This window comes from Anneissia japonica, unplaced genomic scaffold (genome assembly GCF_011630105.1).
Source record: "Anneissia japonica isolate Jap-2015-1 unplaced genomic scaffold, ASM1163010v1 scaffold1889_len2455224_cov183, whole genome shotgun sequence".
In the NCBI taxonomy this organism is placed as follows: Eukaryota; Metazoa; Echinodermata; class Crinoidea; order Comatulida; family Comatulidae; genus Anneissia; species Anneissia japonica.
In genome coordinates, this window is record NW_022752980.1 from 1,445,152 (window position 1) to 1,472,557 (window position 27,406).

The window sequence follows — 27,406 nt, forward strand, 5'->3', positions numbered from 1 at the left end:
GCCAAGAAGTTATTTAGCCTTTCTCAAACAAAGCTGCATGTTTAACTAACAAACAAAGACAAATGATATACGTAATTGTAATGCGCCTTTGGAAAAATATATTTCTTCACAATGAAATGCTTCTATGCAACAAATTCCATTCACTCACCAAACTATCTACTTATATCATAAACGTCTACATAAATATCTTCATAATTACAGTACAAAATATTTCAAAACGTTACGTACACAACAAAACTTATACCAACCATATTTCCTTTAATATCACTGTACACGACATCACACCCTTCCTAACTGTTAAGTGAACATAACAAAAATGGTCATTACACATAACAACACTCCACTCACCGACAGCACTTAAACATTCTATTGTCAAGTGGGCTATAATTTCAATAGTTATGTCTGTCAGACAAGGGTTTGATCAGACTTAATCTGGTGAAGTAGAGCTTTGTTTTGTTTTCACAAAAAAAAAATAAACAAAACAAAACAAAAGCTTGAAACAGTTGAAGCCAGGATGACCCATGATAGACCTCAAGGATCTATTATATACTGTATACCAATTGGAAGAAATTTTCAGCAGTTTACAAACTCTGTAAAGCCATTTACTTTCGCTTGTGCAAACATGTATAGAGAACCAATGATTTGTGTTTGACTGCCTAGTTTTATGTGAATCGTTCATTATAGTGAAGATTAAATGTATCAGACCATTTATATTTTATAGCTCATTTGTTTTTGTTATCTTGGTAGAGTTGGAGTAATTTATCTTTAAATTTAGGTATGATCTTTAGACTAAGATTTATTATATAGAATCTGAAAGATAAAGATATGTGTATACATAGTATGCATAGGATTTAATTTTGTGACTCCAATAAGTCTCCTCATGTCATAATCAATAATAAATGACAGTAAACAAAACCAAAGAAAGTGAAGCAAAAGGCAACAACATAATATATCTTTTTCATGATTTTATTTTATAGTTGTATATTGAATGAATTTGAGTAATGTCATGTTGTTCTATTTTCAGGGAGTTAAAAATATAAATCATTATTATTAAAAAAAAAAAATAAAGTAATCATCAATTTAATCTAATTCAATACTTTTCTTATTTTAATTTAGAATTCTGTAACATCTAATAACACAAATGACATGTCAAGGCAAACACATGTTATGCTGATTACTGTATTTCAGGTTTAATTATACTTAAATTATATTTGTTTTCTGTAAGTATCCAGCATACTTACTTAATACATGTTGTTTGCCTTTAATTTACTCGTAATACATGGACTATAAATAAATCTTTATAAATCAAATGCACTTTATTAAGATAACCTTTTGAAATAGAAATAGTTTAATTGACCACTTACACTGCATTTGATGATATCTACATGCTCACATAATTCAAATTAACCAATCAATACTTAAGGTTTATCCACTTTTAGTTTACTCTAAATTTAACATGATGCATATTTCCTTTATTTTATTAATAGGATAATAGAAATATTAGAATGTACTATAGTAGTTATATAGGCTAATGAAAGTACAGTAGAATTAACATCTCAACGAGATTTGATTGACAGATAAACCAACTAATCAGCGAGCGTCATTTAGTCACGTGATCAAAAATTAATTTCCTTAGATGGCTGGTACGCGAAACATACGTGAGCCTAGGCCTAGATGTCTATGCTTGGTTATAGATACCCAGATTTACACGAGCAGTGCGCATCAGTGACTTGGCCTTTGCCGACAACAAAGTTGACTGAATGCAGCTTTTCCCTCTTCCTTTGGGAGCGAAATACAGAGGCTTTTACAACAATTTCCCTGCCATTTTCCATGAAATAGATTAACACTATGAATATATGATTCATTTGCATACCGCCTACCCTGAATTATCTTTCTTAAAGAAGGTTGATAGCAAAGAAAATCTTTGCCAACTCGGTAAATCTAGCCGCCATTGTCTAAGATTTTCGTGACTTTGAGGGCGGGGCTTCGCGTCCTTGTCGACATGTCAATTGACCTTATCACTAAGCCTCACCCTGTGGATATTGTTGCTAAAATCCCTCAAAATGACAGAAACATGTAAACTTGTATGCATCCTTGTATGTTTATGAGACATGACCTGTTTCCCAGCTTCTCAACATCACTTATTATACTGTTATTATATTCAATGATAGTGCTTTAAATGCCACAACCCCATATCCTCAGTGTATAGTGCAACAGGTTAATTCATGTTATTTTTGTATTCTGCTAAAGGATTTCAAAATATAGGTTGACAATGTAGAATGTCTTAATGTATAATGACTAGTCTGTTACAATAACATCAAAATATAACACAAACAAAATGTAGATACACAGAGTACTTAAATACATAATACTACAATATTAAAGCTTATTTTTTTGTATACTAACTACTACTACTGAACGGTGGGAAGTATTTCTTATTTCTTCATGAAACCTGAAAATTTAAATCCAATGTAGCTTTAAATTGCATCAACATTCTTGATGGGATTCATGTGAAGTTTTCATGTCATTTAATCTGAACGATACCAAGATGAACTTATCAAGTTACATATAGGGGAATGATTTAATATGTAGCCATATGATAACTCCAAACCACAATCTAATTCATGCAAAGTATGGTACAATTTAAGTAGCATTTTCAATGATTGTGTAAGAAATATATAGACATTTTTTGCCCTAAGTAAACCTAGATCTATCAGATTTGACAAATGTGCTTATCAGTGGCGGCTCTAGGATATATTTTCTGGGGGAGCTAAGTTGTCCGACAGGGGGGACTTGAGCTCGTAGGCTCGAGCTGGAGGAAGAGGTTGAGAGGGGGTTTCCCCTCCCAAATGAGATTTTTTTGAAGAATATTAACCTCTGGATGGCCGAAAATGGCACTCTCAGTCTGTGACAGACATGTGTTGGCTTGGTGTGAGCCTATTTTTATATGTTTTATGGTCTAACTGCCCGACGAGCTCTGTCCGGGGGGTGGGGGGCTTTACCGGTCCGGTGGGGGATTAAGCCCCCCGCTGGCGCCGCCACTGGTGCTTATATGAAACTTAATATAATTGTGTAAAAAGGTTTTAGTTGTGTACTGGTTCTAGCCAGGTAAGGGCAACTCAGACAGCGTTGTGTGACGAAGCCTAACACAGTTTCTTGTCGCATCACGTCTGTATGACTTAAACACTGCCGCGTAGATCTGCATCAGGGACAGTTGCGTCATAGAATATAAAAATTGTTTTGATATACACACGACAACCTAAAAACTGTCCCGGCTATAAATCGCATCAGGTTGGTAAATATTATATAATATTAACACCAATTTGAATGAATGTATTTTCAAGTATGTTAGTAAATTTTAACTTTTTTTGAAATTTGATTTTCAATAGGATAAATAATTAGACTAACAATGGTAGTCATTGAAACAAGCAAGCAGCAGAAGGAAATATAACAATAAAGGAAGTTGGAAAGGAAAAATATTAACCGAGAAATATTAGACAATATATCCTACTTAGAGTTTGCTCTAGTAAACATGTTGCATATACTGTAGTATTTAACCCTGACATTTAGAAATGAAATGTATGTAGAATTTGTTTAATACTGGGGCTATTGAACTTAATTTGCATAATTTAATCCTCATAAATTATCATATTTACGTTTCGGAATCTCACTAGTTCTCTGCCTAGACTCCTTTTTAAAATTCAAACATCATCATCATCATCACCATCGTAAATGCTCTCAGTGATTATATAACTATATTCTATGCGAGTCTTCCCTTTCGTTGGCAAGGAGTATTGACTATTAAAAGTTCATTATTAATATGTTCTGAATGTTCTTTTATATTTGTCATTAGCTTTTGATTATGCTATAATTCTTTTTTTTTTTCAGTGGAGAGAGTGGTGCAGGAAAGACTGTTGCGGCCAAGTACATTATGAGCTACATTGCAAAGGTTTCAGGGGGCGGGGCAAAAGTTCAACACGTCAAAGATATCATTATCCAATCTAATCCTTTACTAGAGGCTTTTGGGAATGCTAAGACTGTCCGCAACAACAATTCAAGTAGATTTGTAAGTATCATTTAGACTTAGAATTGGATATTTTCTTTTAGTTAATCATCACATCAATTAACAGTATCTTTGTCACTGTCAAATTGTCAATTTTGTAGTGTTTGCTTTTTGAGTTCATATTTTGAAATTATTTTATTATGTTAATGATATCCAAATTGAATTCGTATAAAGATACTGGTATGATGTTCTGGTTTGTTACTTACCTTCAATGATGCAAATAATAATGATAATATTTATTTTAAATATTTTGAATTGTAATGGAGTGAACTAATTTTTCAGGGGAAATATGTAGAAATTCAGTTCAGCCCAGGTGGCGAACCCGATGGCGGGAAAATTTCAAATTTCCTTTTGGAAAAATCACGAGTTGTCAGTCAAAACCCAGGAGAGAGAAGTTTTCATATATTTTATCAGCTCATAAATGGTGTTCCAGGAGACCAAAAGGGTGAGTATTCATTAAGGATAATTCCAGTAACTGTTCTATTAATCCCTGTTTGCAATTCACTCGTTTTTACCAATATAACCATGCCCACCCCAAAAAATGTAGTGGGAGAACAGCATGCCTATTATTCTCTTTGGTAAAATTATCCAAGTTATGCAATAAGTTCAAAGGAGTGATCGTACCTACAGGTAAGACAATTTACTATGTAGTTTTCCTCAAACAGAAATTCTTAGAGCCGTTGTTATGTGTAATCAATTCATCTCATCATGTATATTTGAAAAAATTGCAAATTTAAACCTACGTTTGAATGTGTACCATGATCACACACATAAATGACCATTCGTGTGTGATGAAACAGAGGTATAATCTCACAACGGTATAATTATTCATGCTAGTATATTATTGAGGTATACTACGGTATGAATCTAAAGTTAGTCAGTTGGTTTTAATATTTTAAACAATTGCTAGGTTTTGTTGAGATTTTTCCCAATTGTTTTTTTTTTTATCTAATTAGAACAATTAGGACTAACTAATCCAGAGTACTACTATTACTTAAACCAAAGTGGCGCTTACACCGTAGATGACATGGACGATGCCAAAGAGTTCCGAGATACAATGGTAAGAAACAGCTTTTAAGACTTTTTAATGGGAATTTATTGAAGGAAATTAGATTTTGTACTATTGTAGGTGGCAAAAAATTTTTTATGAAACATGGTAGAGTGCTGCTCTTTTTACTAGGGAGTTTTCAATGGCACGACGACAGTAGGACGTAGAACATAATGACTCACTTATAGTCATCTGCGCTTGCAAGAACGTTAAGTTATCCTTGTCGCGCATGGATTCTAGGACGCAATTTAATTCACAAAATATGGGGATTTTAGGCGATTTTTAACTACTTGACTGTGATTTTTGGGGGGTGACTGGGAGGGCGCGAGTAATTTTGAGGGGCGTGCGCCCCCTCATGCCCTTCCCTAGATACGCCACTGCCTACAGGCAGGCGTGGATCCATGATTTAAAGTTTGGTTATGGTCGGAGTACAATTTTTGAAAGAATTGCATTATTATTGTTCCTTTAAGAATAAGTTATAACTTAAAATTTGGGCCATAATATGAATTTTAGAACCATATTATTAATAACTAAGATTATTAGGTTAAACTGTCCACGTCAGTGCATGCACTGAAAACACAATTTTTTGGAAATTGGATCTAATATGTTTATAATGATAATTGATAAACAGATTTTTTTGTACTATGCTATTAAAAATTTAAAGAATGGACTTCCTTTGTGGTCATATTGTGGTAATATTATTATGTCTATTCAACAAACAACATAAAACAAAATTCCCAGTACATAGTAAAATGTAATTTCCTAAAATTTGTACACATCTATGCTAAATATTCGATGAGTGGACTTCCTTGTGATTTAGGCCTAAGGAAATATAAATTTATATGAGTCTTAACTTTGAATGTTACAAAGTGTTCTTCCTTATGTTGTGGTCATATTACAGACCATTCAACAAACAAAATGAAACATATATCAACATTTTAGGTTAAATTTTCCACTTATGCATGCATGCAATGTAAATTTTTAATATATATTTTCATCATAGTCGAGAATGTACTGATCATATAAATTGTAAACAATTACTGTTTTCCGATTGTGTGCAGTGAAAATGTGACGACAAACTCGGCTACGGGCCTCAGTTGACACTTCATATCAAAGGGCCTGTTAATTTATCTTGCACAGGAGTCTATCATCACCTAGCTACGGTGCCTTCTCTCCTCCTTATCATCATCATCATCATCATTATCATCATCATTATTATCATCATCATCATCATAATCATCATAATCATCATCGTAGTCATAATCACCATCATCATCACCATCATCATCTTCATAATTATTAATTATCCGTATTAAAGTGGCGAAAAACTATAAATTTAGAATGTATTCATTCATTGATAGACTAAGCATCTAGAAAACAAAACTTTTCGAAGGAGGACCCCAAGACTTTACGTCTAAAATTTGTCTTCCAGCGACGGAACAAGCAAACATTACATTCTCTTCTCATAGTGTCGCCCACTCTGGGACCCCATCTGTGTGATAGTCACGGTATGCTCTGGATCCGCGCCTGTGAGCTCCATTATTCTCACAATTTTTTGCACTCAGCCACAACCATGGTGGGGCTGAGGTAGTGTGTACTCTCACGCACCACCTACCACCAAATCCTGCACCCGCCCTAGGGTAGGACAGTCATGCATGAGTGATTCTGTTCTAGCGTCGCATCGTCCAGCAAATCGAAAGCTCCCTACTACTGGGATTACAAACACAATGACTTGAACTTGAAGTGATTGTGTTAAATCACAATCACACTATCATCACCATTGATTTGTATAGATTGAAAAACTATATCTGTTGGATAACGCTATTTTTTTTGTATACTTCTCAATTTGCTTTAATAAATTCTCAGGCATATAAAAGGACTATGGTAAGATATTTGTGGGTTTTTTTATTTTGAATTTTATTGTTTGTTTTCATGTTTTTATTTATGAGTGTTCACATTAATTTTTAAAAAGTACTTGATATTTGATATTTTTTAATGAATACTGTAGTTTTTTTTTTTTTTACTTGTTACAGTTTTCTTATCTGTGTGTAACTATCATGTACCATGATGCCTGTCAATGTCTTTCCCTTAAACCTACCTGTTGATGTTTGTTACCTTAGTTTAAATTCAATATCTAAATGGGTGTAGTGAATTCCCTGCTAATAAGTGTCAAACAAAAAATATGACAAAGTTATAGCATAGTGGTTTGAAGACAGTCAGCCTTACGACCTCAAGGTCAGAAGTTTATTCCCAGCTTAAAATTGTCATAAAGTACTGACTTGTCTTTTATTATGAACCAATGATCTGTCTTCATATTGTACATTTTTAGTTTAATACTAAATTAATCCATTAAAATGTAGGGGAGCAAAATATTTGTATGAGCTTGGTTAAAGCTGTCTGTAGGGCTCACTTGATCCTAATTTCACAAGGTGTCACTCTTCTTAACTATAGAAAATGATAATTTGAGCCCATGACCAGAGGTATCCATCACGTTCTGTCCTTATCGATGCACCATCATGGTGCCTTGGTTAAACTTTAGTAGAGCCTATGGTGATCCATTTGTCCCATCACTTGCGTTCAACATACGAAGCACAGTGATATACGTATACTCAATCAACCCCTGTCAAGTTATAATCTGTCATGTTTAATTGATTCATAAACGAGTTATTAGTTGGATCAATCAGTGTTATTATTGATTTAAAAGTCAACAATATTTAATTATTACCAGTAGGTAATGTGTAATAAATTGATAAATAAATCCTTAGATAATGCTACAACTGATTTAAAAGTCACCAATTTAAATGATACAATGCCTTCATAGGCTCCAATGCACCCTCTTCACTACACATTTTTGCTAGTGTAATCAAGCATTCACCAGTAATAATTTGCATAAATTCAATGACATTTGTTGATACTTTCTGTAGTACAAACATGAATTGACTATAACAACAGAACATATCTGTTTGAGGGAATAATTGTGTTATTGTTAAAAAAAGTACTTGTTTATTGTAATATTTCTAAATTTCGCATGCTTTTGTAGATTTCTATGTCTTGGTTTTTTACAGATTTTTAGTGTAGTTTGGTATGTTATTTTTTTATGTGTGCTTTATGTGTTTTGAGCATTTGATTGTATAATAGTACTGCAGAGTGTTAAGCTGAGGCAGATTATGGACTAAATAAGGCATTTAATAATAATCCATACTGAAATAGACCCAAGGGAGATGTGCAACTGTGGATATGGCAATCTTTATGACTGGGGAATTATGATGTACATGTTGATAAAGCTTTCTAATCATATGCTGTTAATATTTTTGTATGTGAACATTCTTGTGTTTGAGTTCTGTTGAAGGTTTATGTTTTTTTCTTCAAATAATAGATTCCTCCTATGATGTTTCATTATTTATTGTATTTACTGGCTCACTTATATGTATTTTTGAGGGGCTTCCCCATACTCTATGCCATGCTATTTCCTCTAAGATTTAACTTGCTATGAATAATCCACAGTAGAGGGTAAAGATTCTAGCTGTCATGCCCACAAGGATATTAAAGTAGTGCTTTTCTGATTGTGATACCATCAGACATATAAAAGTTTAAAATAGCTAATTGGATGCTTGAAATCATACCACAAGGACTTTAGACTCTAAATATTCAATACAAATAATCGTTGGTTCCTAATGTTCAGCATCTGTTCATTTCCACGAATCTATTTTACAAATAACTGGTACATAAATGATAAGCAATTATTATCAAGTTTTGAGAGATAGTGTTATGAGGTTATCCTAGGCCTAATTGTTTTTCATTTTGGGTGTTGAAAGTGAAACTGAAATTTCCCTTAGCCATGAGATTAAGTTATTGTTTATCTTGTGCGAAAGCCATTTTTCGGGAGGTACTTATTGATTAATGTAATGAATATTTGATATTTAAAATTACTTTTCTGTGTTTTTTACTCCATTTCTATTTGAATATTTTGATTTTCCAATCTGTTATGCGATTGCAATAAAGTGAATTATGAATTTAATTTACCTTGAGTACTGCTGCATATGTAGGCTTAACCACCATTTTTTACACCTTTCCCCCAGTTTTTAAATATTCAAAAATCTGTATCTCATTCACCGTTTCCCAGTTTTTCGTCAAGCAACTTTTTCTGTCTTAGAAAAATCAGTTTTACAACATATTAAAACATTTTTTTCCTCCGGAGTATGACTTTAAACAACACACTAATCGTTGATACACATTTATCAAACATTTGGCCAGAACAGTATTTTTATGAAAGAAATTTTCCAAACCAAGTGTTATATTATGCAAAATTTATTATATAGCATGGGGATATTCATACTTCCTTACATGCCCACAGATACTGATAGTCGTCACTTTTTTTCTTCCCACTTTAAGCATGCTGTTTCTGCTAATTGAAAATATAGCCTCTCTTAATGTGAAATAGATGTGTTATTCACTCAATGCGCACTACGGTTGTTGGCCGACGTGATTCTATGATGGACACAATGCGACGACGCGCACGCAATGGATTGTTTTTAACGACGATCCGTTCAGACTGCTACCGACCATTAGCAGACGGCGTTGCATTGTCTTATCGCACACAGGGAGCGTAGTGGGATTCGTTGTGCGACGGACGGCTTTATAATTAATGCCGCGCTTAGCAATGGGTAATAATGAAATAATGTTGACTATAGAGTATTACAGTGTTACATCACGATACCACATGATACTACTCCGTTGCTATCGGCAACACAATGCGTTCAACCAGATGCCATTTTCTCCACTGACAAACCATTGATCCTAATTTCTAATGTAATTATTAAGATGTTGTATCTCAGTTTTTCTTTGTAAATTTTAATTGATGATTAAATGTGTGTTCGATAACTAATATAATGCGAGCTTTTGTGTTTTTTGTACATTTTGATGTTAAATTATTGGTTTTAAAATGCCTATTACAGAAAGCCTATTCTAAAGCATTAAGATTATGAAGTCGTTCAGGCGTAATGAACGGTAACCAATGCCTGGTTGACAACAAAGGGCGCCACCTGGTGTTGTGACGACACGACTGTTGTACTCTATTGTTAGGGTTATCGTTACAAAATGAGATTTAATGATACAATTTGAGAACAAAAAAGTAATTTTTCATGGTAATGTAGGCCTATATATGAGCCCAGTCACACTTAAGAGTTGCGTTGGCCCAGGTTCGCCTCAAGGCCAGCCCAGGGTTGGCATTTTTTAAGTGTGAACAATCAGTAAATGTTAAGCCGGCCCTGAGCCGACATAAATTTAGTCCGACCTTTGAGCCGTCTCATGTCTCTCGAAGCGGGACCTGGGCCGGCCCTGTCCACGAGAAAATATCCTCACTTTGAAATTTGACATAAGAAGAAAATGTAAATCTACTCCGCAGCTCAAATCATACCAACCACAGTCTCAGGATTAGTTAGATTATAGTTCTCTAAAAAAAATAAATCACAAGATATTGTTTTAAAAAATGAATAAACACCGACAGGTGCTTATCCAAATTATGAGGAGTGCTTATTCAAACAGGGCGCTTAAGGCAATTTTCACGTTAAGAGGGGTGCTTATTCAAACAGGGCACTTATTCGCGCGAGCATGGTAATTGTTATTGTCTTAATGGAGATGTTTGTAGGATCTTGTGAGATATTGTGTTGTTTTTGTGTTATGTTGTATTTTGTTTATGTCTTTGTGTTATAAAGACTGCAGTCTCATATTTTGTGATGCACCTAAGCATATCCCTTACACTATCCCATCACACCATTTTCCTCATCAGCCCCTTCGATGTCAATATTGCTTATATCCATTGTGTTGTGATACAATTTTAAAATTTATTTATTCATTCTTATGTCATTTTGTTACATTCAGTAACATTTTAATTATAATACTTGTTTTGGTTAAAAGTGTAGTGATTTTTTATATCACCATTATTTTGACAGCACCACTAATAAACAATTGACAATGGATAATTCTATTATTTTTAGGGGTGTTCTAAATAAACATTTGCGATTGTCATATTAAAAGGAGTGGTTGGAAATATTATCATTAACTTGATACCATTGATACTTTCAGGGGCTATGAATGTTAAGAAAATGTTTTGTCATGTGTGGCAATGGATAATTCTGTTATTTTTTAGGGTGTTCCAAATAAAGTGAACATTTGCAATTGTCAGAATTAACAAAAAAATGTTTGGAAATATTATGATTAACTTGATGGCATTGCTACTTTCAGGGGGCTATGAATGTTATTGGTATACCAGAAGATGATCAAGATAATGTTTTGTCTTGTGTGGCTGGTGTGCTCCATCTAGGCAACATCATGTTTGTTGAAAACGGAAACTATGCAGCTGTCGAAAACGATGAGTGTAAGTCGTGTACTTCTTTTTTGATATTGTAACAATGCAATATAGCTTGGGGCCAAAATTTTTTTTTTGTGATAAAAGGGGGTGCGCACCCTCCCCCCCCAAATCCGCCCCCCCAAATCCGCCCCTGAGCACAGTAGTGCAGTTAAAATGATATGTACTTTTACACAGCAGTAAGATGAATAATATTTGATTGTGTTTGATAGAACTTGTCATGAGTTTAATATTTCTATAGACATTAAGAAAGTAAATATTTCTTTAAGCATTTGAGAGAATACAGTAATAACGTTTTTGGTGTCGATGCAGACAGGTAAAACCATGTGATGATTTCATCTAGGCTTACGAATCGATCAAAGCTAGGCCTACTGCTTAGGTTGGGAATAGGGAAATAGCATTGGGATTACAGTGATGACATCACAATTGAATTAATAATAATAATATTTTATTCAATAATGGCCAATAACAATATTAAAATTCTAATTCTAATAAGGCTCTCAATGTACTAAACAGAGTTGCCATTCAGTATTGTATCATTGTAAAAATAGTTAGCAATGATAAATAATAATGTGATAACAACAATAATATGATATTAATTACACAAATACATTTGTGTTATACATTGACATTAAAATTTGAATTACTTTTATGTAAACGCTCACCTGGATAAATCAAACCACAAAGCATTCTGGGCCTACGAAAGTGTTTTACTTTCATGTTTTATCGAAACAACAGTTTAGTTTATATTTAGTGAATGAGTTGCATTGTTGAAGGCCTTTAAGAACAGGCTCTCAATATGTGCTGCAATGAACAGGAAGCAGAAATATCTGTACTTCCTCAATATGGCCCTAGCCTCTACCCATATTTGGACGCAGCTTTTCAATGATCATTCACGTACAAATGTAGAATTATGAAGATTATTAGTTTGAACTACTGTCTAAAATAGTGACTTGATAAAAGTCCTGTCACCTTGTATTTAGAATAGTTCAATATCAAATGTATAAATTTTTCATTTTGATTGTTAAAAGTTCCATTAAAACTAAGTATAAAAGAGGAACAAGTAGTGCATGAAGGTTTTTCTGGAAATGTCAATGCTTGTGTGTGGCACCCTCTGTTAAATAAAAAAAAATCATTTAGCCCTCCAACCCATTTTTAATGCACACCCCTGTTCTAAATTATTAATTTTCTTTTTATGTTGTATTTTAAAGCATATGTTTAAAAGTGACTAAATCAGGTCTCATTCTTAATTACCTCTTTTTAAACTATTGTATTTTTCACAAAGCATTTGGAGTTAATATATTACTATATAAATAAATTGAAATTGTGAATTCACCTTATATATACAAATGCACACAATGACCAATATAATTATTAGGTTATTATTATGTAGAGAGTATGACACATACACATGTGGGAACACCAGAATCAATGATAGCACCACTTAAGTTATGAGTCAGCACCGGAAAATGCGTGGTTAGTAAGGAGTGCTGTGTCTTGCTGCTCTTGTTGTCTTTAGGGAGTTATCCAGACTGATTGTCTTCACAATACACAGTGTATAAGGATTTTGTTATGGTGTTTCCTGCATAAAAATTGAATAGTAATTTAGATTTAGCTTTTAGTTAAACAAATTAGTATTAACTTCACTGGTCATTGTGCTCAATTATGTATACAATAATGGAAAATAATACTATGAAAATATAAATATTGTATAATTCTACCTGTTGTAACATTTGATAAAACAGTGAGTTTGCATTAGGACTTTTATACACTTTTGGCTAAGATTATTCCTAGACTATCTGAATTTGTCAGATTACTAATAAAGTATTCTAAAACTCAAGGAAAAAATTTGCCAAGCAATCTGTATCCTGTCAGATTTATTTTACATTCCACCTTTGTTATCCTTTATACCTGTAAATTGGAAAAAATAACCATTGGATATTACAGAAATTTTCCATTTTGAGACACACTGAAATGAATATTACAAAGTTGAAATTTCTGTGATTGTAGTGATGAAGTTTTAATGCTTGGGCTGTGGTCGGCAATGATACCATGATGATTGTGACAATGACAGCACTTGACTACTTTGTGCCCCTTCTTGTGGTTTTGTATAGAACATGTAAACAAAAGGCAAAGATTTTTTTTTAAATCTTAAGGGATGTCTTGGTGCCCAGCTCAATAAACAGGGATGGTGCTGCATGCTCTGCAACTACTGTGGTTTCTCTGGGTCCCTGTAAAAAGTTTCTAGGTGCTCAACCATCACTAATTGAGTTAATTAACTTAATTATGAATATAAATATGATGTTATAATATGAGAATGCAAATTCTTTTTTTTTTTAAATTTTCAACAGTCTTGGATTTCCCAGCATTCCTTTTTCAAATCGAGAAGAGTATTCTAGAAAATAAGTTGATAAGTCGTAAGATGGACAGTAAGTGGGGTGGTAAGCAAGAATCCATTAAGGTCACATTAAATGTAGAGCAAGCGGCCTACACACGTGACGCCCTTGCCAAGGCAGTGCATACAAGAATTTTTGATTACTTGGTTGAGGTAAGGACATATGGCTTAGTGTATTTAAACTATTAACTGTTAATATTTGAAATTGGGATGATAATTCATGGCATATTTATGAGTTCTTTCAGTCTTTGTCGATTTACTTTTTAATTGTACCTTACTATTACCTCTTGTTGGTAAAGAACAGTGGTGGATAAAAATGTGGTGACTCAATCCACCCCCCGCTGGCACCACCCCTGATGATGTGGCTTTGATGGTCTAGACTTTCCATCTGTTTGTGAAAGTGCTTCCCATTTGAAGCTGTGAAATTATTTATTTATTTATTCATAATTATTATTCATATCTAAATTCACTTCTGAAAATGGAAATATTATCTGATTTATCACAATGTAATATTTGCAAATGCTCACCATATATGGAATATATGCAGAAAGTTGTGAGTTGCAAGCTATCATTAAATTTATATCTTGGCAGATTATAGCGGCTTCCTTCTATCTAGCACGCACTTTCCCACATATCTGTGGATTGAGTCATCACACTTGAATTTACAGAAATATTCTAAGATTACAGGCTAAAAAAGTTTGTCATGTGTTCTGTTTCTTTCATTTGCAAGATGAATATCATAAATAAATTGTTCTGCCATTATTATGTCAATCACACTAAATAAGTGTGGTTCCTAATTACAGATGAGTTTGATTTCAATCATTATATATAAGATACCATAATATCTATCTTAAAGATTTTTTTTCTCAAAGTATTTGGGAACGTACTGAGTATTTAGTACGATAACACATCACACAGATCAAAATATTACTCCTATGGAATTTCATGATACAAAAAAAAAAAATTCTAACTTTAGCGTTGATATATGTGATATTAGAATGTTTACATAAACAACGTTTTTTTATGTTACCTACCTATTTAATTTGTGCCCTGGGCAAGGCACTTAATCTATATGGTCCTCCCCACCCAGGGTACAACTAGCATGCTGAGACCCCCTGGGGGAGGAGTTCAGAACAGAAGTCTCACGCCTGCAAAATTGGCCAACTAGCAAACTCTGTATTGTATGAGCTCTCGGTTCAGTTTTCTGGTGCAGAGCACTCAAAAAAATAATGTTTCTCAATTATTATTATTATTATTATTATTATTATTATTATATTTTGATCATTTGTATTTATAGTCTATAAATAGTGCGATGGCGAATGACAAGAAGAGGGTTAATATTGGCGTCCTGGATATTTATGGATTTGAGATTTTCCAGAAGAATGGATTTGAACAGTTCTGCATTAATTTTGTAAACGAAAAACTGCAGCAGATTTTCATTGAACTCACACTCAAAGCTGAACAGGTATGGTAAACATTCGCAACACAAATACCTAATACTTAGGTGATGTAATGGACACAGGACCAATGTCCTCTATGTCCAGATCCAAACTTGTTGATCCTGGAATTGTCAATGCCTGCTTTATGGTCAAACTTTAAGTCTATTCTCAAATGCATAGAGAGAGGGAGCTGTTACAACTTAATTTGAAAGTGCATTCCAATTGTCTACAATGTGATTGCCTATCATAATAATTATTTAGAATTTTTAATTTCTTAATCGTATCGCCTCTATATCTTCTGTACTTAAGATTAGGTAGATTTAATGTATGAAGTGAAGCCTATCAGAGTAGCTTCAGCACTTCGGCCTAGGAATATGTCTAGTAGCTCTACGTTTCACATTCTCGATCAGGTCGATGTGTTTCTCTAAATGCGGGCACCAGACTGAGACAGTATACTCAAGATGGGGGTCTAACAAAAGCGGTATAAAGTAATAAAACTCCGCATAGTTAAACACACGTCTTACAAGACCCATAAATCTATTTGCTTTATTAACGTTCTCAAGGACGTGAATTTAGTTACAGTTCCAAAAAAATGAGAAGCAGGGCCTAAGTTACATATGGATGTTAACAAATGTTTTGTTTATTTACAGGAAGAGTATGTCCAAGAGGGTATTAAATGGAAAGCTATTGAGTACTTTAACAACAAAGTTGTGTGTGACCTCATCGAATCAAAGGTGAGATGGTTAGACAGAAGTGTATGGTAGTAAAATGATTGTCTAAAAAATTTATAAATTGTTTTTTTGGTTGGCAGGTTTACTGTAGTCAATCAATCAATCAATCAGTCAATTCATTATTTATTCACAATATAAACTTTTAAAATGTTTAAATACATCTAAAATACATGATAAGCTATAATTTGCTCTTAAAGGAACTTAAAGTAGGTACAGATCGAATGTCATATGGTAAACTATTCCAGAGATAGCTAAGACTTCTTTTTTTCAATTCGGTATTTGGTTTTGGCACAGTCAGCTTAAGATTATCATAGCCTCGCAGATCACTAACGATTTTTTTTTAAATAAAAATTTTGTTAACAAATGCAGTAGAAATATGAGGTATGCATGGAGCGTGAAGGATAATCCTAACAGCAATTCTTAGTTCAACCTCTAATTTTTATTTTTACAGAAACCAGTTGGAGTGATGTGCATTCTTGATGATATCTGTGCAACAATGCATGCCGTCGTGGAGGGTGCGGATGAAAAGCTACTTGGCAAGCTGGCCCTCTCCGTTGGCTCTAACGAATACTATCAAAGCAGTAGTGTAGGCTTTACAATTCATCATTATGCTGGCAAGGTATGTGGTACTATGGTTTTTAACCAGGGAGTCATGGGTTCGTTCTGTGGAAAATGACAGTATCAGTGTTTAGAGTGAGGTTTACGATCGCTTATCTTGTATATTCAGGATTGTTTGGTAAAATATGTGAAATAATAAGCATGTTGACTGCTCGTGAGAAACAGCATGTACTTAACAACAAAAAATCAAATTACTGTATTTATTAGAATAAATGCCCCACCCTCGAATAAACGCCCCCTCCAGAGCATCATTTGGAATAAACACCTCCTTCAAATAAATGCTCTGGGGCATTTATTTTTTCCTTACATAAACTCCTCTTAAATGAACAAGACTAATGGAAGCAACATCATTCTCAACACATTCTGTTAGTATTCTACTCCATTAAAATTACATTTTGTCTAACCTGATTGGAATTTTATTGCGTGATCCATAGGATAACGCAATAACATTTTGACGGTAATTATGTTTATTTCAGTATATGTATCCATTTTAAATAATTAAATGCCTCCTTAGAAGAAACTCCCCTCAAAAACCCTTCCCAACAGTAAACGCCCCAGTCCTTTATTTGAATAAATACGGTATTTAATAATGATTTTAAATGTAAGGAGTATAAATGGGTATCTGGTGGGGTTGCCTGCTCCTGCACTGATTACCAGCAGCAACACTTAAAGCATGTGGACCAAATGATCAGGGAAAAAGAAGTGCGCTTCATAACCTTAAGGCCTTGTAACTCTCTTTTTTGTACTACTGTATATAAATGTCATTATCATTTATTTATTTTCTATAATTATCACTTCATAGGTGACCTATGATGTTAATGGTTTTTGTGAAAGAAATCGTGATGTGTTGTTTCCTGATTTGATCGAGCTAATGCAATCCAGCCAAAAGTAAGCCAATGTTGAAGACAAGCCCATTCTATTTTTGCAGTAAAAAAAACAATATATAAAAGCTAGATATTGCTGCATCATTTTATTAGTAGGCTGCCTTTAACAATATAAATTGAACTACAGATGCCCTGGTAGCATCCCAAGACAAAACCACTACCACAGAATTCTGTATCAGCGAAAATAATGTATTTCATTTGGTATTTAAATTTGTTTTGTTATGACATCAAATATTTCTTGTATCCTACTTCTTATATTTTATCTGTTACAGTCCATTTATTGTCCAGCTTTTTCCTGAGCAAGTTGGTAACAACAAGAGTCGACCAACCACAGCCAGCACTAAGATTAAAGTAAGACCAACAGTTGAGCTTATAGTCACCTTCTGCTAGAATACCTTAGGCGGATTCAAAGGAGAGCCCATCCCTGCCCATCCCTCCCCCTCAGATTTTGTGAAAAAATGGGGTAAAAGGAAATTGCATTCCAGTTTTTTAGTTTAAGAGTGCCAATTTCTACCATCTAGAGGTTCCAAAGAAGTAACCTATACCTCAGCCCCAACCATGTTGGTGCTAAGGTAGTCTTGTGCTTCCACCTGTAAAATTCCTTTCCCGGCATCATTCTCTCCATCCTATAATAATCTCATCAGCTTTATACTGTTGTGTATCTACTTTGTCCAGTGATATATATTGTATTTACTGATAATTTCTTATAAATACCTTAATTTGAATTGTTATTTTCCAGGCTCAAGCTAATAAACTAGTATCGAGACTGATGCAGTGCACTCCCCACTATATACGCTGCATCAAACCTAATGAAACAAAGAGACCACATGATTGGGAGGAAAAAAGGTAGGTTCATTCATGTTTATTGCTGTGTAATTGACTATCTTAATATATCTACAGTCCTTAGGTAATGACTATCAAGAAACTATTTTGAAATGGCTAGTAATGTTTGTTGTAAGTACCAACCAACCCATGAAATAAAAACATGGTTAGCCACTGATAATGTATGCTGGAAGTGACATACAAGTTTGTATGAGTGTGTTAAATTTAGAAATTATAACTAATAGTGGCAGTGAAAGTACATATTAGAGTATATTATGTTGTATATTAGGGTGTAGTACTCTTTACTGAATAGACCCCAGCTTAAACAACAACAAAAGAAAGAAAAAGGAAGGGTGCATTAAGATATGGGGTGATTTTATTTCAGAGTGGTTCATCAGGTTGAGTACCTAGGTCTGAAGGAGAATATCAGGGTACGAAGAGCTGGCTTTGCCTACAGGAGAGAGTTTGACAAGTTCTTAAGAAGGTTTGTAATTAATATTTAATTGCACACCATATCACCTACATATTTTACGGTGTTCATTCAAATTTAGTCAACCATTCCCTTGATTTTATCTTAATCTTACACACTGATGTTTGAAATCTTAATGAATGAGCTTAACACGTTGACTGCCAGACCTTTTTTTAAGGTTCCTTCCCGTGTGCCAAAACAAGTTTACATGTACAAACATAATTTTTTGAAATTTTATCTAGTCATATATCATCACAATGATGTGTCTAATAAATTGGTGGGAAAGTATTAGGGGGCAAGTAAACTTTTTATTGATTATGCCAAGTGCGAGTTATCTCGTCCGCTTTTTGCATGGGTTGGTATATGTTCAAAGGGCACTCCCACTTGTGCCGCTTGAGTGTACTACCTGCAACATAACACAACAAACATACATACGTCATTTGTACGTTATCGTCTAGGTATATCTTCCTCGAACTACCAGCCGTTGAGTCTATGGTTCTACAATGTATAACAAAGAAGTTATAAACGCTAGAATGTTTCCCCCGATTTTGACAAGTATACTCATTTCTGTTGCCCTTAGCATCACCCGGTGGGTGAGTATACTCGTCGCTGGCAGCCAACGTGTTAATTTGGTCATTAGCCACTCTTCTATTGTTCACTTTAGCTTCTTGCTTTAATTAACACTTTCATAATTTTGATATCCTATATTGATCTTCAAAAACCAAAATCTGAGCAAATTGGAAATATATATTTTTATTATAGATATGCAATTCTGACTCCAGAGACTTGGCCTAAATGGCGTGGTGATGTCAAAGGTGGAGTGAAGCACCTGATGAATTCAGTTAACATGGAACCAGATCAGTGGCAGCTTGGAAAGTCAAAGGTTTTCATCAAGAACCCAGAATCTGTAAGTGTCCAGCTTCATATACACCATTTTATCTCGTCTATTTCAAACAGCGTCACCAACGTCTTGCAAATATTTATTGGGGACATCCAGCAGCCAACACAGAGCACAGATAAACACTAGTAACTACGTAGAGCAAAATGCCTAGGCCTCCGGATGTTCCCAGTTGTAGTTGCCAGGTTTTCGCAAATTTTTATTTCAAATTTAGCGAAAATAGTTTATAGTTGCTTGTTTTGCAAGGCATATTCTTATTACTTTGCCATGCAAGCCTTCAAACAATACATATTCTCTTTCCCACTACAGGAGCTAACAGGTTTTTGGCTGTAAAAATTACGTAAGAGCTTTGCAAACTTTGGCCATGTGATACATTTATTTATTTTATTTATTTATTTGAATAATTGCCTGGGGCGTTTATTCTTAAGGAGGGTTTTTGAGGGGGCGTTTCTTCAAGGGTGGCATTCAGTCAAGGGAGTCGTTTATTTTTTTTTGGTGAAAATGAATACGTTTACTCAAATAAATGCCCCTTAATTTCACTGTAAATGTGGAACTACAAAACATAATTACCGTCAAAATGTGTGCGTGCATGATCATGAATACTTATTAATCCCAACCAAGTTAGAAAAAAATGTTCTACTGGAGTGGGTACTGAGTGAACATTAATAGAATGTGTTGAAAATGATGTTGCTTCCATTAGATTTGTTTACAGTAATTTAAGGGGGCGTTTATTCGAGGAAAAAATAAGCGCCCTGGGCTATAGAGGGGTATTTATTTGAAGGGGGTGGGGATTTTATTCAAATAAGGAATGGAGTTGTTTTTTAGCCTGGGTGGCATTTTAGATTTTAAACCAAGAACTCAGAAACTCAAAAGTCAGTCTCATGAGTTATATGTTTTTTAAATGAATAATAATACAATAATTACTTTTCTTCATTACCAGTTGTTTTTGTTGGAAGAGCAAAGGGAGAGGAAGTTTGATTCGTATGCACGGCTTATCCAGAAAGCATTCCGTAAATTTAATGCCAACAAGCACTTTGATCGACTCAAGAAACAAGGTAACTAAGTAGATATGATGAAATTAAAAGATAATAATTAATAATATAATGTTTAACTTATATGTAATGATATTCCTAAAGCACTTCCAATTACTAATATTACACAGAACATAAGAAACCATATTTCACATCCTGATGATTATTTCTTGTATTGTACGAAGGCTGAGTATTATAGATTAGAAGTATTCAAGAGAGCATTGGCATCCTATAAGCCTGAATGGCAGTGGCAGATCCAGAAGTTTTTTGCCAGGGTGACTCATGTGGTAATTGTAGGCCCAAATGGAGCATTGGGTTTATTCGGTGTAAACACCAAGGACAAGTGTGGAAAAATGAGTAAACTGAGCTGAAGGTTTTTTGGGCGTTACTGTGCCTCTTATCTATATTGGGAACATGGAAGCATTGGGCTTATGGCCACTTTAATCTAAATCTTATAACACAATTCTTATGGTTTGATTGGATTGGATTTATTCAGTGTAAATACCAAGGATAGCCCATGAAAGTCTAGAAGAAGACTTATTTCAAGTGGGGTCCTTCTGGTGGTGATTGGGCAGTTCACCGGGAGACAATCCACTACTCTTTTCCGAAGAGTGTACTGCGTTCTTTAACGTGCACATGGGCCATAATGCACACTGGACCAATGGCTTAAACATCTCATCCGAAAGATGGTGCGCGCTATTGTAACTTGTATTTTAGCCCTCTAGCTGAAACACAAGGAGAGGCAGCGATGGGAATTGAACCGGGGACCTAGAGATCTCCACGGTTCAGCGCACACACAGCGGCTACCACCAGGTTAGTGATTTTGTAGCTTCTGCTGATAGCAAGCACACTTTTTGCTACTCTCTGGATTCACCACTGAATGGAGAGAGACAATTTAATTGAACTTTCTATCAGAAACCATTTAAATATTCAGTATTAATATTTTTCAGCAAGTGATATTTTGTTCAATAAGAAAGAGCGCCGCCGATTCAGCTTGAATAGGAATTTTGCAGGAGACTATATTGGCCTCGATAATCAACCAAACTTACGTGTGTTTGTACCAAAGCGTGAGAGAGTAGAATTTGCCGACAAAGTCAAGAAATATGACAGGAGGTTCAAGGTAGTTATACAAACATTAATTTATTTACTCATAATATATATTTATTCAGCATCCATTAATTAATTAATGTATGTTTTTTCTTTATAATCATGAATTGTATTTTTAATTTGATAAATTACCAAGAGCTGTTACTTTTCATTTATTGATTTACTTTTCTTTAATGTATTTAATGAATGTCCATTAATTAATTCATCTACATTCCTTATTATCACATTTTGTATTTTTTTTCCCTGATGAGATTACCAAGAAAAATCTGTTGCTCTTCATTTATTAATTTTTGTTTGTTTATTTATTTACTCTATTACCACTAATTAATTTATCTTCTTTTCTAATAATCATGAGTGTGTTCTTAATTTGATAGGTTACTAAGAGAGATCTGTTGCTGACAAATAAATGCATCTATCTGATTGGAAGAGAGCAGGTGAAGAAAGGCCCAGAAAAGGGTGTGATAAAGGACGTGTGTAAACGCAAGATTTCTATTGACATGTTGGAGTCGGTATCACTCAGGTAGGTTGTAAGAAATCTTGGAACATTCTATTATTACAACAGGGGATATCTAACTCTTAGTAGTCAGTGAATCAGAAGGGCCCGAACCAAACATTTTTATGTTTATTTCATATTTATACCGAGTCGCCTGTCTGTCAAGCTATAGTTCTGCCACTACGCCCAGTAATAATTTTATAAACTAAGTAATAAAGACTAATGAACAGAACTGCATTGTAAACACTTAGTTACAGCTGCATTTCATCCCTTTAGACTGTCAGTGATTATAAATTTCACAAAACCTGAAAAAGCAAACATGCTTGGTGTTGACAATCCTGCAAATATGAGACACAACCTTGTTGCTATAATTTGAGCAAACGTTGGACACAGGCTTACTGTAGGCAGTGACTATCAGGATTTTTTTTAACAACCAAGACAACTTTTTACATTACATTTACAACAATATAATCTTGGATCTGATAAATCATATTGATGTAAACAATACTTATCTTTCAGTTCAATGCAAGATGACTTTTTTGTGTTAAATGTAGTGAATGATTATGCAACATTACTGGAGTCAACCTTTAAGACAGAGTTCCTAACAGTACTCAATAAGAAATCTAAGGATTTGTTAGGAAGGGAAATTCGTATTAATTTCGGTGATAGGTAAGTAAGCTTTCATAAGTATATTATTGCACAGTGAGGCATCTGCGCTACAGTACATATGATTTTAGTTAATGTTTTTGTATGTGTATAAATGTCTTTAAAGTACTTGTTGGAACATGGTGATGTTCCTGATGTGCGTGTAAAAAAAATGCTATCAGCTAAACTGGTGAACCGTGAAGATCGTTTCAGATCTTAGGTCACTGGTTTAATTCTATCTGCTGATCTCCTATACTGGAGGGCTGAATTACAAGTTACGATAGCACTCCGTCTTTTTAAGCCGTGAGATTTTAAGCTGTTTGTCCGGTGTGCAATGTGGCCCATGTGCGTGTTAAAGAACACAGTACACTCTTCAAAAAAGAATAGGGAATTTTCTGCTGCTGTACTGCTCAAATCACCACAAGAAGGATCCCACTGGAAGCAAGTCTTGTTATTCTGGGTGTAAAAATACTCTTTTTCCCTTCTTTGCAGCTATGTAGAAAGCATAAAATAGTTTTTTTTGCCCTGAATATAAAATGTATCATTTTGTTCTTCTACACAGCATTGATTTTGCAGTGAAGAAGGAAGGATGGGGCGGAGGCGGATCAAGAAGCATCCATTTTTCGATTGGACGTGGGGACGAAGCTGTACTGAAACCAAGCGGAAAGACTCTGAGAGTGGAAATCGGACCAGGACTACCAAGGAATACTAGTAAGTAGATAATGATTTGATGAACTAAAGGATAGGAGGTGCCTGATTCCGAGATGACTCAACAGGCATTGGTGAAGGTTAGATCCTTATTCAAGGAATATTCCTATACTGCAGTTTGGGTGCTAACTTGGTGACAAAAAACTTATTATTGTTTATTATTATTTTTTTTTTCCTTTTGGAATTTTAAAACTAGTGTACATCTTTTGCACCCTGTTTTCCTGAGTGCATACAGTAGTAGTAGTTTGTGCTATAAGAATTGATAACAATTTACCATAACCATTATATAATAGTTTAAATGTTTAGGCAATATCTTTTGGGTAGGAGTTATAACAGGATGTCTGACATGGAACAATGTTGTTTGATTTGATGCTTGCTCTTTACTCCAAAGGAATCAAGTCAAAGCAAATGCAATAGAATAATGTCAGTTCATTGGTAAAACTATAAATGTGTAAGTATATGTGTGTGTTCTGCTAAATTGAAAATATTAAAAGGATATTCATCTCCATGTTAGGGCCTGGACCAAGGCAAACACAGCTAACAGCTCATGAGAGACAAATGGCAGGTGGCAGGCAAGGAGGTGGGCATGCCAGACAGGGAGGTGGGCATCATGGCCAACGAATGCAACACCAACCCAGCATGCCATCCTACGCATCCGTACCCAGGAGGAGTGCCCCAGGTGCACCAAATCCATCAAATTCTCGTCGTTCATGTAAGTGCTTCAATCACACAATATATAAGAAAATTTGAGAATGCCAACTAGGTTTGATTCGATTGATTTGATTTATTTATTAACTATGTAACTAGTAATACCGAAAGGTCCACTGATTAATCTCAGATAAGATAGTATAAATATACATCAGGAATGATGACATAATTAATGTTGAAATATTGAATCCCGACACGATGGCGTGCATTTCGATACTTGGGAGTATGTATCATACTATATGACTAGTAATTGTCACTGTCTTACTGGTAATAAGCAGCAATCTCTTTTACAAACACAATGCATCACAGGTGTGTATTCAAAAATGGACATGACTACACCCGCCAACTCTCACGCAAAATATGTGAGTCTCGCGCATGAGCATCCGCTTTTTACATCTCACGCCTACGTTGTATCTCACACATAATAATTTTATAAAAGGTAAAATGCATTGACCTGAAATTCATAAAAATGAAGTGAATTTGTCATTAAAATGTTAATACAGGTCATATCAATTTCTTTTGACGACGCTATAACGACCCATGTCTGTAGAAGTGGTTGGCGCATCGGTTGTGGTTTGGACTCCCAACCTCGAGATCGGGGGTTCAAAACTCTTGCTGTGCAAGTCGCTTGTGTCCTTGGGCAAGGCACTTTATCTACGGTTGTCTCTCTCCACCCAGGAGTAAAAGTGGGTACCTGGTAGGTTCAAACACAGCCTGTGCTGAATACAGCTGCAACATTATGGAATTCCCCTATGGGGCCTGAGTGTGTGTTCCATATGTGCTTGATCCAGTGATCCGGGGTAATAATGTTCAGCGCATAGAGAAGTTTGATATGCGCTATATAAGTATACAATAATAATAATAATCAGTAGCCGTTCCACCGCTACAATTATAAAAACATAGAGGGCACTATATTTTGTGATTTTTACATAGTGGGTGATATATATAAATTTATTTTTTTGTCTCATGCATCAGACACTAACAAAAGTTGACAGGTATACATGACAGGAAGGCGGACAATATTGCTTGATAAAATGGATGGATTTAGTAGTTGTTTTAACACACCAGGATAACCCATGATTGTTCATAGTGGGGTTATCATGTGATGTGAATTTGACAGTACACCAGGACACAATTTACTGTTATTTTGTCTTGTCTGGAAGATAGTTTATTATAATTACAATTTGCATCGGGCCCATTAGCTGGAATACATGGAGAGTAGTGGATGGAATTGGAACAGTGAACAAGGCATGAAAAAATCCCCACGGTTGAGCACATACCAGTGACAACCATCAGTTTATCCCACAAAATGGCAACTTTTCAAGACTAGTACTGTGCCAAAATTGACCTCACATCTGGTTCATTATGGACTTAGTCCATTTGATATACAATAGCTTATGTAGTGGTTGTCAAATAATATGTTCCTTTACATTGCATGGAATGTGTAGTGTATTGTGGCTGGGCTATTATACTTTATCATGATTTAATGAATATTACTTTTTGTTTACAGCTAATCGTAGGAATTCTGGTTCCACGCCCTCTTTACCACGGACAGGAGCGCAGAATCTAGCAAGGCAGATTGGAAATGGATCATTAGCCAACCAGGATTTCCTACAGACGCCTTCATCAGGACAAACAGGGTTTGTTAATTGGTGTTCTGCAATTTCATAAAATACTGAAAGCTCTCCTACAGCATTCGATGTAATTCTATTTTCAGAAATTTCACAGACTGCCACTGACGATCTGGAGGCTAGCGTTGCATTAGTCGATGCAGTATTTGTCAGGCATAAAAGATTATTACCTTCCTATATAAGCTTTTGTAATAAGTAATTTTGGGTATTAATTTATAACAAATTCAACAGCATACACTTGTGATGTTTATTATGGAAGACATACTGAAGTTAAGCATCCTCATTTTACGACATGTGAGCGTGAAAGCGCATCCAAGCATGCGTCCCTTGTAATATTCAGTACTGCAGAAGTCTTCAGATATTTATCTTGAATCTTGTGTTCATGCTCCCAGGCAAAGCTTATCTTTCACTTGTTGCATATCAGTACCAACTTTTAGGAAGGTTTGAATTAATTTGTGTGAAGATGACAATGAATTCAGTAGGAATATCTTGGAAAGTCTGCGTAACATTTAACATACACACCACGTAACACGTCTCCTGTAACTTATAAAGATAGGGAGTAGGGTGCAATGAAGGCAAGCATCCAAAAAAAAAGAAAAGAATTTAACATGGGAAGTTGAGCCAGCGAATTGTGCACGTCACATATATGGTACTTGTAGTATATTGCCAATGCTTATTGAGTGTTTACAAAATTCCAGATATATGTAGGTATGTTAAACAAGCATTTGCCTGTGGGAATGTATTATACTATACATCATTTTCGCAAAATTTGAAATTAAAATTTCCGAGAACCTGGCAACCACCACTGGGGGACTTTCATAGGCCTAGCATTTCGCTCTACATAGTTACCACCATGGCTTAATTAAATGATAAAACTAAATTATTAACAAGCACAAATATTTTAGAAACGGAAAAATATTTCACTTTATTTATTTCACATTCACATTAAAAAACAAGTTACAGTTCGTGGCCAAAAGCCAAATTGATAGCAACTTTTATAAAGTACAAGTGATCACATAAAAAAATCCACAAAAAAAAGTGGGGGGAAATCAAATGTTCAAAATACAGAATAAAAACGTGCAAATGGAGCAACTGCATTGTCCTAATAGAGGGGAGCAGCCAGTGCCTCAAACGCCAGGGAGTGGGGATTATGAGATGTTGAGTAATTGAATGTAATATGGTATATATGGTATGGGACTATTAGAAAATCGTTTGGTTTTGCATTTAAGCTGTGAATAATTACTTCCATTGCGTAGACTTCTACCATGAGGTCTGGTAGTTCCTTCCTAAAATAATACGGCAAGCACGCTTCTGAGTAGCCTCAAGTTTTACACTAGTGATTCCGGGAT

At 34.7% G+C, this 27,406-nt stretch overlaps 1 protein-coding gene across 1 annotated transcript in view; it reads left to right on the forward strand.

Annotated features, from left to right (window-relative positions):
• LOC117122516 (unconventional myosin-Ie-like) overlaps window positions 1-27,406 on the forward strand; it is a 44,137-nt gene that overhangs the window by 13,991 nt on the left and 2,740 nt on the right. Inside the window, exons 5-26 of the mRNA XM_033268103.1 lie at window positions 1,117-1,154; window positions 3,889-4,066; window positions 4,346-4,508; window positions 5,020-5,123; window positions 6,978-6,995; window positions 11,355-11,487; window positions 13,830-14,026; window positions 15,171-15,338; window positions 15,963-16,046; window positions 16,495-16,662; window positions 17,464-17,549; window positions 17,818-17,896; window positions 18,285-18,391; window positions 18,753-18,851; window positions 19,599-19,743; window positions 20,675-20,789; window positions 21,716-21,885; window positions 22,247-22,392; window positions 22,885-23,034; window positions 23,573-23,721; window positions 24,233-24,430; window positions 25,937-26,066. Coding sequence (XP_033123994.1) covers window positions 1,117-1,154; window positions 3,889-4,066; window positions 4,346-4,508; window positions 5,020-5,123; window positions 6,978-6,995; window positions 11,355-11,487; window positions 13,830-14,026; window positions 15,171-15,338; window positions 15,963-16,046; window positions 16,495-16,662; window positions 17,464-17,549; window positions 17,818-17,896; window positions 18,285-18,391; window positions 18,753-18,851; window positions 19,599-19,743; window positions 20,675-20,789; window positions 21,716-21,885; window positions 22,247-22,392; window positions 22,885-23,034; window positions 23,573-23,721; window positions 24,233-24,430; window positions 25,937-26,066 — 2,825 coding nt within the window. The remainder of the gene's footprint in view (window positions 1-1,116; window positions 1,155-3,888; window positions 4,067-4,345; window positions 4,509-5,019; window positions 5,124-6,977; window positions 6,996-11,354; window positions 11,488-13,829; window positions 14,027-15,170; window positions 15,339-15,962; window positions 16,047-16,494; window positions 16,663-17,463; window positions 17,550-17,817; window positions 17,897-18,284; window positions 18,392-18,752; window positions 18,852-19,598; window positions 19,744-20,674; window positions 20,790-21,715; window positions 21,886-22,246; window positions 22,393-22,884; window positions 23,035-23,572; window positions 23,722-24,232; window positions 24,431-25,936; window positions 26,067-27,406) is intronic.